General features: G+C 43.3%; 6 protein-coding genes across 6 annotated transcripts; 5 read left to right on the top strand and 1 right to left on the bottom strand.

The window, feature by feature from the left end:
- Positions 1-692: 692 nt before the first annotated feature.
- Positions 693-5,579, top strand: V1514DRAFT_326657 (uncharacterized protein). The gene is made up of 6 exons (XM_066926841.1): positions 693-866; positions 996-1,625; positions 1,685-2,152; positions 2,453-3,223; positions 3,285-3,875; positions 3,930-5,579. The coding sequence occupies exons 2-6, from the start codon at positions 1,094-1,096 to the stop codon at positions 5,150-5,152; spliced, it is 3,585 nt and encodes a 1,194-aa protein (XP_066785075.1). The 5' UTR covers positions 693-866; positions 996-1,093; the 3' UTR covers positions 5,153-5,579.
- Positions 5,580-5,651: 72 nt separating this feature from the next.
- Positions 5,652-6,752, top strand: V1514DRAFT_341283 (regulator of Vps4 activity in the MVB pathway-domain-containing protein; the record flags this gene model as incomplete). The annotated part of the gene is made up of 4 exons (XM_066929051.1): positions 5,652-5,675; positions 5,748-5,771; positions 5,827-5,919; positions 5,991-6,752. 4 exons carry the CDS (start codon positions 5,652-5,654, stop codon positions 6,750-6,752), a joined length of 903 nt encoding a protein of 300 aa, XP_066785076.1.
- A 96-nt stretch (positions 6,753-6,848) lies between these two features.
- V1514DRAFT_326661 (beta-lactamase superfamily domain-containing protein) lies at positions 6,849-8,598 on the bottom strand. The gene is made up of 3 exons (XM_066926842.1): positions 7,240-8,598; positions 7,098-7,165; positions 6,849-7,036 (listed from the first exon to the last, which is right to left on the bottom strand). Exons 1-3 carry the CDS (start codon positions 8,398-8,400, stop codon positions 6,967-6,969), a joined length of 1,299 nt encoding a protein of 432 aa, XP_066785077.1. The 5' UTR covers positions 8,401-8,598; the 3' UTR covers positions 6,849-6,966.
- Positions 8,599-8,785: 187 nt separating this feature from the next.
- On the top strand, positions 8,786-10,725 carry V1514DRAFT_211600 (mitochondrial matrix Mmp37-domain-containing protein). The gene is made up of 2 exons (XM_066924697.1): positions 8,786-9,499; positions 9,559-10,725. Exons 1-2 carry the CDS (start codon positions 9,131-9,133, stop codon positions 10,522-10,524), a joined length of 1,335 nt encoding a protein of 444 aa, XP_066785078.1. The 5' UTR covers positions 8,786-9,130; the 3' UTR covers positions 10,525-10,725.
- A 312-nt stretch (positions 10,726-11,037) lies between these two features.
- V1514DRAFT_277160 (kinase-like domain-containing protein) lies at positions 11,038-12,618 on the top strand (the record flags this gene model as incomplete). Its single annotated transcript, XM_066924945.1, has 3 exons — positions 11,038-11,479; positions 11,546-11,857; positions 11,945-12,618. 3 exons carry the CDS (start codon positions 11,038-11,040, stop codon positions 12,616-12,618), a joined length of 1,428 nt encoding a protein of 475 aa, XP_066785079.1.
- Positions 12,619-13,899: 1,281 nt separating this feature from the next.
- V1514DRAFT_346480 (Muniscin C-terminal mu homology domain-containing protein) lies at positions 13,900-16,686 on the top strand (the record flags this gene model as incomplete). Its single annotated transcript, XM_066929268.1, has 2 exons — positions 13,900-14,440; positions 14,495-16,686. The coding sequence occupies 2 exons, from the start codon at positions 13,900-13,902 to the stop codon at positions 16,684-16,686; spliced, it is 2,733 nt and encodes a 910-aa protein (XP_066785080.1).
- Between the last annotated feature and the right edge of the window lie 58 nt (positions 16,687-16,744).

The raw sequence follows: 16,744 nt of genomic DNA on the forward strand, positions 1-16,744 counted from the left end.
CCCCCGGTCTTGACAGGCATAAACAATGATTCTATGGAGTCGGAACGCGTTAGGAACGCGCGAAGGGGGGGAAAAATTCACAAACGCGTAGCGTGGCGTGCGTGGCGTGAGTGAATTGTGATTAATGAGGATTAATTAAACCAGTGCTGGTTGGGCACGCAAAATAGATGGAACACATAATTCATAAAACAGCCAGAAGCAAAAGCCGTCGATTGGTCGCCATTATTCAAGTATGATAGTGCATTACGTGCTTGTATGTGGAGGCCGTAAGTTGTATGTATTAGGCATATAGTAAGTAGTTATTGCATTCATGCTTCATGCTTCCGGCGCTGTGTTCCCCAGGATAGCAACAACAAGCAGCAGCAGCAGCACAGCACAGGCAACCAACCGTCCGACCTGTTCACGTCCTGCCTCTGCATCCATGAACTTTCCAGTAGAACACCGTCAAACGAAAAGCCTTTACGGAAACTCGTTCCTTGTAGATTCAGTTTCGTGTAGAAATGCCTCGGGATTCTGTTTATTTTATTTTATTTTTTATAATTAATTTCAACACGTTGCCCGAGCGCGAATCCAATTTTAATTTTAATTTTTTTTTTTTTTTTTTTTTGGCCCACGGCCGTGTTGTTGTGGGAAAGCCGCAATTGCACGCCGAGTTGAATGCTATGCTATTATGCATCGTGCTCGAACTTGCGCGTTCATCAAACACTCCACCCCCTTTCGTTGTTCTCGTCATTAAACCAACCGGTTCCTCGTTTTCCAGTTCTGCATTATTTTTCTTGTTACATGCTGGTCCGGCGTCCTCTCGTTTGTTATTCGTATTTGCCTGTGTTCGATCGTTTCTAAATCTGGTACTAGTACTAGTACTGGTATGTGTTTTTTTTTTTCAACCCCTTGGTTTGGTTAGCGGACTTGCATTCCTTTATGCTGGCTTCTTTTTTTTTTTTTTTTTTTTTTGGCACCTGAACCTGAAAGATCTGGCGGTTTAACAGTCATAGGCTTCTTTTTTTTTATTTTCATTTTTATTTTCATTTTCAAAAAAACGGCGCTTCTTTATTGTCATCGTGAGCAGATTGCTCATCAATAATCAACAAGCATGCGTGGCATCGCGCCTGACTTTGTATTTCCAGCGTGCCTTGTGCTCTGTCTTTTAATATTTTGTGGGCCGGTCGATGGGTTTTCGTTCCCGTTTGATAGGTATCGCAGGCGGCATGAGAATAACAATAATCGGCCTCAGGCTTTGTATGTTGCGCGCTCGAAAGCCAAGACCGTTCAGCGGCAAGTTTTCCACGTCAACTCAACCAAATCTTCCTCGGATTTTACAACGTCGGGTTCAATACCTTTCACACTCTCTTCCCTGCTTCAATCTTCCGGCTATGATTTAAACCCATCGACATTGTCGTCGTCGCCGTCGTCGGAATTTTTTACATTGACTCTTGGTTCCGACTATTTTCCTAGTGCAACTTCAAGTTCAGGTCTGGATCCTGAACAAATTGTTGGACACACTTTATCCGACCCTTGGTATTGGTTTACAGAAACCAAGTCGGCTTCTCCATCGACTACCTCGCTGTCGCAAGATTCGTCATTAGTAATTTCCCGCACTTTGAGTAATACTCTTGTTAGCACAGGTCAGTAAGCCTAATCTAGTCTTGAATATTTTTTTTTTTTTTTTTGCTAATCCATGCAGGACCTATTTTGCCAAGCGAAACCTCGTCAGGCAATAGTCAATCCTATAGTAGTTATTCGTCCACAGTCACGGTTGACCTGACAGCCACTGTCGTAACAGTATCTGGAGCATCTCAACCTTTGGAAACAATATTTCCTTCTACATTTTCAGAACTGTCTTCAATTGCGGATTACTCAACCGGAGCAATTTCTAGCGACGTTACTGATATCGACAGGTCGACAATAACTGGTATCAGCACTCAAACACAGTCACCTTCACCATTGCCCTCTGGTGGTACTCAGTCCAACTCGGCGACTACAACTAGTGCGAATTCAAAAACTGAGTCGCCATCGCCATTGCCCTCTGATAGTACGCAATCTGAATCTTCCATTACAAGTACTTCAAGCTCAGAGACGGAGTCACCTTCACAATTGCCTTCTGATAGTACTCAGTCTAAGTCAGCGACTACAACTAGTGCGAGTTCAGAAACAGAGTCACCATCTCCACGGCCCTCTGATGGTACTCAGTCCAAGTCAGCGACTACAACTAGTGCGAGTTCAGAAACAGAGTCACCATCTCCACGGCCCTCTGATGGTACTCAGTCCAAGTCAGCGACTACAACTAGTGCGAGTTCAGAAACAGAGTCACCATCGCCACGGCCCTCTGACGGTACGCAATCCGTGTCTTCCATTACAAGTACTTCAAGCTCAGAAACAGAGTCACCGTCGCCGTTGTTTTCTGATAGTACTCAATATGACTTTTCGACTACAAGTACTTCGACTTCGGAAACAGAGCTACCATTAACAATCTCTAAAAGTAAAACTGTTTCGACCGAAAGACCTGTTACTACGACGTATTTGTCATCTAGTGAGACGTCAACTCCGGTAGGTGTTTCATTGACTACAGAATCACTGTCAGATAGTATCACTACTAGTACACAACTCCAGTCTAGCTCGACAATTGTATGGAGTGAAACAGTTGCCACTACATCGACGTCGTCATCCACTGCTGTAACACCAAATTCTGATTTAGGCGCGACCACTACAGATTATACCACGATCGCACCGTCAAGTAATCCACAATCAACGGAACTGGCCACTACTTCTCGACTGATATTGTCGAGTTATAGTACGATATTTTCTGATTCTGGTACATCCTCGTCTATTTCGTCCTCATATGTTGGTACTTCAACTATAACTCCCACACTGACGGGGACGACTACGCCATCCGAAACGACTTTGCCGATAGAAACAGGAACAGAAACCACAACTACAAGCAAAGAATTCTTGGCTACTAGTTCTTATAGTTCAACAATAACTGATGCGTTTACAACCACATCAACCGACGGAGATTATGTTACTACTACAACATCAAAGGGTTTGTCATCTACAGCAACATTGACAGGAATAGATTCCTCGGTACTTTCGGAAACTACACGCTCTTTATCTGTGGATGCAACACCGAGCGCAACTTCAACTGGTGAACTTTCTCTCACGTCTCTTTGGTCGGCATCGTCAAGTGTAGAAATAACTTCTACATCATTTTCAACCGTTTCCAGTAGTGAGTTGCATAGTATTTATTAACCGTTTTTGAACATTTTACTAACAAATTGCGAATTTAGAATCAATTTCTAGTGATACAGAGTTGCCACTGACGGTTTCCTCAAACACACCAATTTCGAGTACTTTGCCTAGTACGTTAACGGAGTCAGAAGTTGCTACACAAACGCAGGCTTCGTCGACAAATGCGAGTAAAACCGGACAATCATTTTTGCCGACGTCTACAGCAACCAATTCTGAGAACATTCACACGTCCAAAAGAATTGATACATTGTCAGAGTCTTCATATACTACAGAAATTATTGGTCTAAGTACGCTTCAATCAACGGCTAGCGCTACAGAGTCTCATTATCGATCAGAATATACTGCGTCTAGTAAATTGGTCTCATCGGCGCAGACAGCGATAACGTCCGGCAACACGGCTACAATTAATTCAGAGGTTTATTTTACAACGGACACGACATTGCTGCCGTCTTTTACAGTTAGCGCTAGTGCTTCGACATCAGCTGGAGAATTCGAGACATCTTACGCGACATTAACAGCCACCACAGAAAGGCATTCTAATTCATATTCAACTGCGACTATTCAAACTTATTCTTCTGAGACTGGCATTTACTCAACAATATTATCAGAGACTGGTTTGAGAGGTTCAGGTATAAATTTTAATTTGCTGAAATTTAAGTAATATGAAGCTAACCATTTATTAGTGACTGCAACTTCGACAGAATCATTCGGTAGTCTGTCAGTGTCAACATTTCGAACTTTGACAGCTTCTCAATCAGAGTATACAGCGACATTAACAGATTTACCATCTACTTCAACCTCATATACTTCCACCGGCACTGAATGGCTACCGGCAATATTGATCACTGAAGCTCCTCAGTCTGCCACCACTAGCACAAACAGTAACGCTCCAGCAACGACAACATCTGCAACGGCTGCTGCTCTTCCAAATGTTATTGCACCATCAGGGGGCGAACCCTCAGCGCCTTCAGATTCGACTCTTATTCAGATTGGTTTTCAATATGCACTAAATTATCCTTTCATTGTTTCTCACCCGCTTGCAGTTGCGCAGATATTTGATTATCTACCGAGAGGTCTTGCCTCTGGGTTAAATATTACAACGAATCAAACAGTTATGCGGGCAATTCAGCCATATGAGACCGATAGTGGCAGTTATATTATTTCACTTGCATTGGTCTATATCCCATCTGAACTGGTTGATACTTTGCTTTTGGAATTGCATACACCTTCTTCATCGATTTATTCAAATTCGGATGCTACGGTTAAAGTTTTGATGTCTCTTATTGATCCAACGATTCCTCTGGTTGCTGCATCGGGTAGCAGTAGCGCTAGTAGCGGCAGTACTTCAAATTCTGGATCAAGTTCGGATGAGAACACATCTGGCTCTTCTTCATCATCTGGTTCAACTTGGCATGACAACGTGGGTAGTTCTGGAACTCGAATTGGATCTCTTGATTCATTGAATTTTCATACTGGTGGATCCCGGCGGAAAGTTATTGGAATCGCAGTTGGCACGGCAGCTGGTGCTGTTGCGTATGGAATCATAATATTTTTTGTGGCTCGACGGTATCGAAGGAATCGTATTGCATTATCCTCACGAGCCACGTCACCTGCCATGCGTCAAATTTCTTTGCCCATGCCATATAATGGTTCCCCAGGGTTAGCCGGTACGTTTGGTACGTTCGAAAGTACTGGTAGCGGTGTAACTAGCAGCAGCATCGGCGGAGGCGTTGGATTGTCAGCACCCCCAGGACGAAGAAACTGGGAGAATGGATCTTCTAGTTCGCCAACTTCGTCAAACCAAATAGGTAACTCTAGGGTGCCCGGATCACGGGGTAGTTTAACTAATGGACGCGCCCAGATCTCGCAACCAGTCATGTCAGAAAATTCATTGGGGTGGACATGAGTTTGATTTGTCGACTTTTCATTATATAATAATTTTTTATATATGTTTGCATTTTGTTTCATTTTCATTTTTATTTTTTTTTTTATTTTTGAGAGCGCCTCATTAGATTTTCTCGATGATGTGACAATGGTGTTTGGTGTTTGCTTCATTTTTTTTTTTTTGTCTTTTTTGTTTTGTTTCGAATTATACCCATGAGATATATATGGATTAGGCATTGTTTAACAAAATGCTCTATATATTAAATGTTTCATGACATTTTTATTTTTATTTTTTTATTTTTTCTCTTTAAAATAAAAAGAATCACGATTTTTGATTTTTGGCAATGAGATAAATTTTTAATGTACATTATAGCTTTTGGAACAATAATCGGATACTTTCGTTTATGTATTTTATGATTTTTGCAATGGATATTAGTTTTTTTTTTTTTTTTTTTCAGTCAAACGTAAACGAGTAAACCATATGTAACCAAGTAGTTTGCTACAAGCCCCACAGCGGTGACATGATAAGGTTACCAAGAAACAAGGTACGCATTCATCCCATGATCGCATAGTAACCTAACATATTTCTGTAAAGTCAATTGAAATTTGTAATTCAGATGCCGCCACCTAATCCAATATCTGTAAGTGATGTTTGTATGTTTGCCATCATGGATACTAAATACCAGGATTTCATAGACACGACTGAAAATTCAGTTGAAATTGTCAATAAGCCGCCTTCGACACGTTCAACAGAAAGAAACAGCGCTGGCCAAGCAGCAACGACGAGAGGTAAGGTGTTAAGATATAAGAAATTCTTTTTAGAGAAAAGGAAAGGATTGATGATTGTGATGAATTGATAGATTGCGTCGTTATTGGATAATCAAAAGGACGAGAGTGCAAGGATCAGGGTTGAGAACATAATCAGGCAAGAGATTAATGTGGAGTTGCTCGAGATTTTGGAATTATACGCCGAACTTTTACTTGCCCGGATCGGACTTATTGATCAACGACGAGATTGTGACCCTGGATTGATTGAACCTATTAAATCATTAATTTACGCTGCCGGCAGAACGGACGTTAAGGAATTACAACAAGTACGAGACATTTTGATTCTTAAATTTGGCAAGGAATTTGCACGGGATGCGTTGGAAAATCCAGAGACATCAGTGGCACCACGCGTGTTTAAGAAATTATCGGTTGATCCACCGTCAGAAGAATTAGTTACATTATACCTTCAAGAAATTGCAAAGACATATCGGATTCCGTGGTCAGGCTTGCCCGAGGAAGAACGATTAAAGTTAATCAACGCAGCGATTAATGATGGTAATGAAAATAATAATAATAACAATAATAATAATGATGATGACAATGATGATAATGACCAGCCAGGAAGTGGGGGTTTGATTGAGAAAGGGTTACAACTTCCGTCCGTGCAAAACGCACCGGAGAAAGTGCCCATCAGTATTGCACCCGCAACCGCGTCTTCAGACAATCCGAAACCGGTACTTAAATTTCAGGCACAGAGTCTTTTGCAACCACAAGCAGGGTCACAAGTGTCTGCAAAAGCGTCAGTACCGAATTTTGACGAGTTGTCGAAACGATTTGCAGCTTTAAAGCGTTGAAAGTTTTTTTTTTATTTTTTTTGGGAGGGTAGTGCAAGTATAGAAGGAGCATAATGTGCTTTATAAATTTTTTTATTTGTCATGATGCAAATGAAGAGAACATGTATGCGATACATACAAATACATACAAATACATACATTGAAAAAATATACACAAACTCCGAGAACGATTATACAAATTTGCAAAAAAAATGAAAAACATAAAAAAAAAGACTTAATGGTGGACCGGTACTTCAACAGAAGTACCAATTTGAACCGCATCAAAAACGCCGGAAGTTGGAAGACTAAAAAAAAAAAATTAGAGAAGGAAAAAAAAAACATCAAAGCTGTTCAATTCACTCTTACGCTTTTTGTTTAAGAGCTTCTTTAAGTTTTTGGACTGGTTCAAGAATGGGCTCATCAGTAAGAACCCACTATATCATGTTAGCCATCTGAATTTTTTAAAAAATAAAGAATAAGGTAAATTTGGACAAAAATTTCAACTTACGGTTCCATAATGCATGGCAATCGCTCGCCTGGCCTTGATGTCCAAGAAAATGTTAACACTATCAACCGGGTTGGCATGAACCTTGGACATGATCCATCGCGGAGAATATGCACCTATCGGAAGTAACGCAAGATCAAACGGGCCTCTATGTTCGCCAATATGTTTAAATACTGGGCAATGCGGCATGTCTATGGCGTAGTCATCCTTATCGGCAGGAAGTCGTGGCACATGCCTGTACCCGGTGTCGCCGGCAAAATAAACTTTCCCTTTGGAAGTAACCGACCAAGACGCCCACAAGGTCTTGCCGTGATCTGAAGAAGACCTGTTGGCACCGTGCTGAGCTGGCAAGCAACCAAGCGTGGCATCAATACCATTAACCGAAATATCACGCTGTTCCCACCAGTCAAGTTCAGTAACAGCAGAAATTCCCTTTTTGGTAAACCACTTCTTGACACCCAATGGTACAAAGAAATATGCCTCAGGGAAACTTTCCCGGATATGGTTGATTGTAAAATCATCAAGATGATCATAATGAGCATGAGAAATAATAACCACGTCAACGCCGGGAAAATCCGCAACACGACACGGGGCTCTTGATATCCGATTAAAACCTGGAGCCCATGTGGGCGCACATTTCTGACCCATAACTGGATCAAACAAAACTTTTAAGCCCGACGGCATTTCAACAAAAAACGAAGCATGACCAAGCCATGTTGACCGAATATTGGTTGCATCTGTCAACGGTGCAGAAAAATCAGGAGTGATCACGGGCATCATGTCAGGAGAAGTCTCGACCGACTGCCACTCACGAGAAAGCTTGCTCCACAGGACCTCACTGAATTTAACATCTCCATTGCCCGCAGACGGCCACGGATTAAAAAACAAACCAGTGGTTTTGTCTATATGCGACTTTGACATTGCTGAAGCAGGTGAAGAAAGAGGAGCCGCGGCGTCCGTGACAATGAGCGGAGACTCGAGCCCGGTCGAGACTCGGCATGGAGTGTACTGGCTTTGGTCGAAACCAAGCAACGCTTTTAAACTGGCCATGATGGATGACGAAGATGCAGACGATGAGTAACGAAAGCTTGAACGCGGAAGCACAGTTAATCTTTGCAGAAGACGACTGCTAATGGACCAGGTGTTAAGTGACGGGGTGAGCATGCTGACGCCTTCAGCCGTGTGAAACGAGAATTACTATGACTGCAAATACCGTGAACAATAGCCGGACAACAGTACGCAATCCGAACCACACTTGAAAAACCAGCCAGTTGAGACGATTTCGATGTCAATTGGGCGCTTCACCTGTCCCAGGCCCACGAAGCCTGCAGTTTGAAGTCTGTAATAATATTTAGTTGTTTTTGCTCCGGTGTTAAAATTATTTCTTGCCCAGCAAGCAAAATTCAGTCACTCGGGTCAGACTTGTTGGCGGGTCAGCTGGTTTAGAAAAAGACTGGGTCGGAAACCTTGTGCTTGTCACACGTGATGTTAAAAAAAATAAAAATCTGAAAATGGCCAAAAAACGCATTTAAAATAAAATTTAGACTTTTTTGAGAAAAACAGATTTTGTGATTTTCTCACCGGAGCCGAACGGGGCAACAGCTACTTGATTATGTAGCCATCAAGTTTCAATGGCATTGTAGTGCGAAATATAATTGCATATCAGAGTCTTCCTATATTCCTTCTTTTTTTTTTTTTTTGGGGGGGTGTTAATTTCGTTTTTCAATAAGTTGTTTATGGTCAGTCTTACTGAGTTTGCACAATTCACTAAATTAATCAGTACACGCCCTGCACCTTTCCTTTCGATCTGTAGCAAGATTTGTTGATCTGACACTTTCAGGTTTTTTTTTTGTTTTGTTTTTTGGAGGGGGGGATTGCTTAGATTAAATTTACAATGATTTTGTCAGTTGGGAACAGGATTGTGTGTATTAAAGGTCCGTGGAAACATCAGTCTTTTATACGGATCAGACTGCTGTCGTCTGATGTCACTCATGGCCGTTCCTCGCCCAAGCAAATTCCTCGGTCAGAGCACGTGGCCGGGCTGAATCATGATTTTTTAAGAAACGACAGCGGGAACGAGCAAGTGTTGAAGGAAATCACCAAGTTTTCGCAGCTGCCAGAATTTTTTGGCGTGAATCAACATATGCCAATCGATGACGAGATCAAGGAAACACTGCGGCGAACGCTGTGGCAGTTTAAGGCTCCAATTCGGTATGCGTTTGCTTATGGGTCGAGTATTTTCAGTCAGGGTCAGACCTATACCGTAAGTTTTCATGAACCGGGTGAAGGGGTTAATGTGACTTTGGTACTGATTGGTAGTAGAAAAAGCCTCAGGTAGACATGGTTTTCGGGGTCACATATTCTCAGCATTGGCACAGTTTAAATATGTCTCAACATCCGGACCATTACTCATTTCTTCGCAGATTAGGGTCGGGCGCTGTGAGCTATATTCAGGACAACACTGGCGCGGGAGTGTATTACAACCCATACGTGGAGATCAATGGCCTGGTAATTAAATATGGGGTCGTGAATATTGACACGTTGTGTCGTGACTTACTTTCCTGGGATACGCTCTATCTCTCAGGTCGGCTGCACAAGCCGGTCAAGATCTTGCGGGACGATCCACAGGTTCGGCTCGCGAATCAACGAAACCTGTTTTCTGTCATTAGAGCCGCCTTACTTTTGTTGCCCGAGCGCTTTACAGAGAAGGAGTTGTACCAGACCATCGCATCAATTTCTTACATGGGTGACCCGCGCATGAATGTTGGCGGCGAGAATCCAAATAAGGTTTCGAACATTGTGACTAACAATCAGAATCACTTCCAGAGATTATATGCGCCTTTAATAGATACGTTGCCGAACGTTGAACTTGCCGGAGGGTTATTGTACGACGAAACAATAAGCGACAACGCGACGCTTGTGCAAGACATGGACCCCTTGCGGCGCGGCAACATGGTTGCCCGCCTGCCTTCCGAATTTAAATATAAGCTTTATTCGAGATATACAAGCATATTAGGAATTTCGCCGCCTTCAAAAAGAAACGATAATGGCACGGAATCACAAGAGAACACGGAGGAATCGGTTGTTGCGGCACATCGCGGAACCGAGTTTGATCAACGGATCGCGTCTGATCCGAACTTGAAGGCTGAAATTTCTAGAGCAATCAAGCATACCGTGAAATGGGCAAGTACGACACAAAGTTTAAAGGGAATACTCACATCAGGCGTGTGGAAGTCGATCCGATACGTTTCAGAAAAGTTCGAGAAGGCAAAGGCATCAAGAAAGTAAAGATCACATGAGAAAAAAAAATTGCTTTTAATTATTTCAATATTTAGAAAAAATTTAAATCAAATCATGAAGAAAAAAAAAATAAAAAAATACGTTTGTAGGCAACAAAGGATTGAATGGCCCTTATTCTGGGTACCGAACGCGTCTCGATTATTTAGCGTGCGCGCAGTGTGAGCTTCTGCGTAAAGTCACCAAATTACGTAACGCGACGCGTTCGTTTCCGTGTCTTCACGCTAGTGCGCAGTCGCGTCTCGATATGAACCTCGTCTCCATGTTGCGATATCCATATTTTTTTTCTTTTCTCATATGCCATTACGTCTCCAAGCTAGAAATTTGTCCTTCACACCTTTCAATTGGTCCATTCACTTTCTCAACTTCATCAACTAAGCAATTGGTTCTCAAATGCAATACAACACGGGGTCATACTTCCCCCCTTTATCTTCCTCACCACCGCCTGGTACTGCGCAGCAAAGCACTGCTGCTCACTACCAACCTCAGTACGTGTCAACTCGCATGCCTTCACTTTACCATGCAACATCGTCTTCGTCATCAGTCTTCTCGTCTTCTCCACCTCATCAAACCGGGTTTAATGATCAATTTAAGGCGCCAAACGCGTATCAACCATACTCAGAGTATACAGCAAAACCACCACCGCCGCCACCGCTAACGCTATCGCCATTCTACTCCCAAAACTCATACATAAGTGCGCAAAATAGGAACTGGAACGCCGTTGCGACTTACGCTCCGTCAGATCAAAACGTGCCGCCCGAAAATTTTAGGTATTCCTATCCGTTGTCGTCAACAGAACACACGCGTCATACCACTTCTTCTAAACATAAAGAGCGCGTCCAAAAACGGAAAAAGGTTATAGTACTGTGCGAAAAATTAAAAGATTATGGACTTCATCCTGAATTTGAAAACAAATATCTGTTGGGAGATGAATTGGGTAGTGGAGGTATGTGGATCTAATAAGCCTCTCTTTCTTTTTTCTTTTGTTTTGATTTATGCTGATTGTGCAAAGGTTTTGGATTCGTAATGTCTGCCACCAGATATGACAATAATGAAGAAGTTGCAGTGAAGTTCATATATCGCAACAAAATCCCAAAGTATTCCTGGATACATGACAATATGTATGGCCCGTTACCAACAGAGTTGTACGTGCTGCTTCGGACAGCACAAAATCCGCATCCCAACATTATTAACCTGGTCGAATTTTTTGCCGATGATCGGTTTTTCATCATGGTAACTGAACTGCATGGCAGTCCTTGGAGTCGAGATCCGCAGAAAAAACAACAGCAACAACAAGCCCAAGCAAATGCTCGCCCACCGCTAGGTACGATTCCCATAAATATTGCACGACCCGGCATAATACGAGACGAGGTCATGATCTCTGAAGAAGAAGCAACCGATATCGAGGAAGACGATGAGTATGATTCGGCTGAGGATAGCGACTATGTGCCTGATGACGAAATGATTGTTTCATCGGACCCGGAGCCGTCACCGGTAGAAGTAGAAGAAGAGATCAGGTACGCAACCAAACGTGACGCGCACGACCTGTTTGAAATGATTGAAACTCGCAGGAGCCTGAGCGAGCGACAGGTGCGATACATGATGCGTCAGTTGGTTGATGCGTTGTGGTATCTTGATTCACTAAACATTTACCATCGAGATATTAAAGACGAAAACATTTTGGTTGATGAGCAACTGAACATAAAATTGATTGATTTTGGCAGCGCCACCATCATGTCGCGCTCAACTCCAAGTAGTCCCATGTCGCCCACGACAGCGCGCGTGCAGTTCAACAAGTTTTTCGGCACGTTGCAGTATGCGCCGGTAGAGGTACTTAAGTCACAACCATACGATGCAGAAAAATGTGACGTGTGGGCACTGGGGATCTTGCTTTACACCTGCCTGACAGGACAGACGCCATTTCGGTCGGCCGAGGACGCGATTTACAAGGACTGGGTGCTGAAAAAAAATGTTTCTGCTGAGTGCCGCCAATTTATAAGTCGGTGTCTCGAGAAGGATCCCGAGCGACGGGCGTCGTTCTATGAGCTGGCAAGTGAGCGGTGGTGGTTGGTAGATTTGCCTTGAACTATATTAGAATCATTACATAATCAATGGGTGTTGGAATCGTCAATCGTACCAACGGCACGTCACTCCTCTTTCTTCGATGTAGCTTCCCACGTACTCGATTGAATAATTGCATTAGTTTGCCATTGCTGAGTACGACGGGCCGAATCAAGGCTCATCAACGCAAGACAGAGAGCTCTTGTATATATGCGCGTTTTGTCTTCCTTGTATCGATAGGCAACCAATTGTTTGGTTTATCGTTCGTTACAAGACTTTAGTATAGACGACACCGTTACACCTAACGTCCATTGTCACTACCAACGAACTCTCATGTGCATATCTCATAATTCAACTTTACCACTGCAGAAAGCCAAGGCACAGTAACGGCATAGAAAAAAAAAATAGCGGCCGGTCTTATCGGAACGAAACAACAAACTCTAGTAAGCAGACGAGAGACTGTGCACCGTCAATAACAAAAAGCCATATTCACATTAACTCTCTGTTAAACTTAAACAACATTAACTCTCGTCTTGGTTTGGCCAAATTCCTTTTATAAGTTCTTAATTTATATCTACGTAAATCTTGTCCGCTTGGGTCGATAGAAAAGTGGTGCACTTGGGGAAAGGGTTAAGAGGGTTAGCAACGGTATTAATACTATAGTAACGCAATGAAGAGCCCATTTCGAATTTGTATCAAAATCCCCACATCGTGATTAGTTGGTAGCATCCATCCACAATGGACTCTTTAACTCGTTCGGAGTATGCGGACAAAATATTGGTAAGTTACTAATACCGAGCTTGAATTATTGTTTTGGGATTGAAATGACGTTTCTGTTTGTCTCAGTTAATTGTGGAGACGTGCGTGCACTTCAGTTGCTGCTTCTTGGTGACGGGGTCTCGGCTAATTCGGCTTCGACACAATTGAAATAAATCTTGATAATATTTATTTGGAATGCATTACTAATTCATTGTTTAGTCGTCCTTGACACCTGTTGATGCTGTTGGTCTTCTTGGTGAGCGGTTAAAAGCCGCCAGGGTTGCTAACGATGAAATTGCCGATTGGATTCACGAACGACTTCGTATCGAACAAAATTACGCCACCAGCCTCGCAAAGCTTTCGGCTAGAGGAATATCCCCGGACATTACTACTTTAGGTCTTGGAACGTTTACCGCGGTATGGTCAAAGTTTGTGGAATCAACCTCAGCTTCTGCCGGAGCCAGCCAGAGTTTTGCCAACAGACTCTCTGCTGAAATTGCAAGGCCGATAAAGGATTACTCGCTTGCCAACAGAGAATGGATTGAAATGAGAGCAATTCAGGAAAACTTGAGTACGGTGGCCAGGAACATTGGCGATGCTGAAGACAAAGTCGAGAAGTATAAGAAAAAGGGATCTAAAATTGGAGCAACCAAGGTAGCGGGTGCACATCAAAATGTGAATAACGTGGTTGCCGAATGGGATTCGCAAGCACCTTTAGTTTTTGAGAAGTTGCAGAATATTGATGAGTCAAGACTGGTTTTTCTTAAGGACGTGTTGACTACATACCAAACGTCGGAGGTCGACAAGGCACAGAAGGTTGTTTCTCTCTGTGAAGGTAATTTGAATACTTTACTTTCATTCGATCCTCGGGATGAGATTAAAACTTTCTCGGTCCAGATCCAGACAAACGGAGTTCCAGCATCAATTGGAACTCATTCTTATCCTCATGCTCCCGTATCTGTTGCTTCCACGGCTTCTCCTTCTTCTACAATTCGCTCGAATGCTAGTAATCTGCCGACTCATTCACCGTTACGGCCTCCTACTAATAGAAAGTCATCCGCTGCAACTGACGAGACCACTACCCCAAGTATGTTAATTTTTATTTTCTTTGGTGAGTGTTTACAACTCTAACATTAATTAGGTACCCATAAGAAACGATTCGGTAGGATGTCTACAATTCTTCGTTCTTCCAAATCAGATGGTCGTAAGAGCTTGTTCGGGGGTCACAAGGACAAGGATAAGGATAAACGTCGGCGACAATCACCATCACCTTCTCGTCAGTCTTCGCATTTTTCTGCTGAAACTGCATCGATAGCTTCGACCAATTCTAGAGCTTCGAGGCCGGATTTTCAGACACGAACATCCAGCGGTGCCGTCGCTGTTAATCATGCTGCACCGGCACCGAATCCACCACCGGCAAATATTCGCGCGGTTAATGGTAATGGCCAACCATTTGAGGATCCAGATGCTATTACTGTTATTGGTAGTATTGATCCTCAACACCAATCTTTGAACTATTCTACGCCACCATCGCGGCAGCAGCAGCAGCAACAGACATCAGTAGTAGATTCTGAAGGATACTCAATTCCACCTCCTGTTTCAAGAGACATTGCTGAATTAGATAAAGTGAAAGAAAACACTAAAGATATTAATGGAATAAACGTGAACATTCAACAGGATGCCATTCATGAAGGTGACGACGATGCTCAGGCGGCATTGGATCGTGTGGCTGCATCCTTGAGATCGAAGCCTACAATTTCGGGACGATCACTGAGGGGCAGACGTGGCGAAACGAAACTCTTTGCCGGAGGCGTGCCCGCACTTGCAGTACCGTCACTTAATCAGGCTCCGCTAGAGCCAACCACTGTGCATTCCCGCGGAATTCCTCCTCCTCCACCACCTCATCGAGGCGAGCATGCTACTACTCCTGAAATTGGTTCTATTCCAGAAGAGCTGCCGCAAGAGAGGCAAGAAGAACGAGTGACGGCCGCGAATATTTTTTTTGTACCGCAGAGTCAGGTTCCAGCAAGAACCGTGGAAGAAGAAAAGCAACAAGAAAATGTTCCATTGTCAGTCACGGCTGAGGCAGAGAAGTATTATTCTCCCATCGAGCAACCAATTAATGAGCCCACTGTACCTACCACTATACAACTACAAGAACCAGTTCAAGAAACCTCAGTTCAAGAAGCACCGGTTCAAGAAGCACCGGTTCAAGAAATACCAACTCAGGAAATTTCAGTTGATGAAACTTCAGTTCAAGAACCGTTAGTTCAAGAAACATCAGTTACAGCAGCACTGGTTGCAGAACCATTTGTTCAAGAAGCACCAGTTCAAGTAAGATCAATTCAAGAACCTTCGACTTTAATACACAATACCGTTGCCCTACCTGACACATCTGAATCTGAACCCGTTGCCGTTAGACCAGAGTATTCTCGTACTGCATCAGTGTCATCAGATGTGAGCAGTCTTTCTGTGTCTGCACATGCAAATAATTATTTTCCAGGCATTAGTAGCAGCATCATAGAGACGTTTAATGCCAGCTTAGAAGGCGGAATCGTGACCAGAGTTCTTGTGCTTGGTGAAGTTGCGTTATCATTCAACGGTAACCCTGAAGCCGAGCAACAGGGACGGCAAGGGTTTGCGACGAGTCTTCGACTAAGAAACACAGAACATTTAAACAGGGTCCTGCCAAATAGTGCACTATTGGCACCATCTACAGCGGGTGATTTTACGATAAATACTAGGGAATTGTCATCAGTTCCTTCAGTAGTGTTTAAATATTCAAAAGTCCCCGACACAGCGCAGAATCCGGTACCAATTCTTGTGAAACCAATTTGGAAATTTGAAGAACATCAGACCTCGGTGCTGGTCTTGTACAGTCTGAACCCGACTTATCCAGCTGAGAGCGTGCGGTTGAGTGATTTTTCAATCAGCTTAGGAATTGAAGGTGCGCAAGCCAGCGGATGTCAGTCCAAACCCCCAGGCGTGTTTAACAAGGAGCGGAGCCGTCTTTCAATAAGATTCAACGACGATGTAATTTTAGAGCGCGGAGGCCGGGAGCAAACAGCTCTGGTCAGGTTCTGGACTGATGGGTTGGCTCGGGAAGCGATCCCAGGTGTTGCAGTTCGATTCAAGTTTTCCTTGCCTGAAAACGTGGAAGGTGCTGTTACGGTAGAGGTTGTGGACAAAGAACAGCAACTGCAACAGCAAAAGACAGAAGGAAGTGAGGACGACCCATTTGCTGATGACGCGAATGACGACAGCAAAAATGCTTGGGTTGCGGTTCCTTCGGTACGAGGTGTTGTGAGTGGCCAGTACTACGCCAGTGTTTGAAGTTTTGAGTAATTAGAAGGTGTTTGTATTAAAGTAAATTAGTATTGCCTCGTGTTCA

The sequence above is a fragment of the Lipomyces japonicus genome (genome assembly GCF_038497905.1).
Source record: "Lipomyces japonicus strain CBS 7319 unplaced genomic scaffold V1514scaffold_7, whole genome shotgun sequence".
Lineage (NCBI taxonomy): Eukaryota > Fungi > Ascomycota > Lipomycetes > Lipomycetales > Lipomycetaceae > Lipomyces > Lipomyces japonicus.

Bases quoted from the DNA above. Each gene is read 5' to 3' on its own strand.
- V1514DRAFT_326661 (XM_066926842.1), bottom strand. From the start codon at position 8,400: ATGCTCACCCCGTCACTTAACACCTGGTCCATTAGCAGTCGTCTTCTG. The intron at 7,166-7,239 runs GTAAGTTGAAAT...AACATGATATAG, and splicing joins TTGCCATGCATTATGGAACC to TGGGTTCTTACTGATGAGCC. The intron at 7,037-7,097 runs GTAAGAGTGAAT...TTTTTTTTTTAG, and splicing joins GAAGCTCTTAAACAAAAAGC to TCTTCCAACTTCCGGCGTTT.
- V1514DRAFT_211600 (XM_066924697.1), top strand. From the start codon at position 9,131: ATGATTTTGTCAGTTGGGAACAGGATTGTGTGTATTAAAGGTCCGTGG. The intron at 9,500-9,558 runs GTAAGTTTTCAT...GATTGGTAGTAG, and splicing joins GTCAGGGTCAGACCTATACC to AAAAAGCCTCAGGTAGACAT.
- V1514DRAFT_326657 (XM_066926841.1), top strand. From the start codon at position 1,094: ATGCGTGGCATCGCGCCTGACTTTGTATTTCCAGCGTGCCTTGTGCTC. The intron at 1,626-1,684 runs GTCAGTAAGCCT...TAATCCATGCAG, and splicing joins TAATACTCTTGTTAGCACAG to GACCTATTTTGCCAAGCGAA. The intron at 3,876-3,929 runs GTATAAATTTTA...ACCATTTATTAG, and splicing joins GACTGGTTTGAGAGGTTCAG to TGACTGCAACTTCGACAGAA.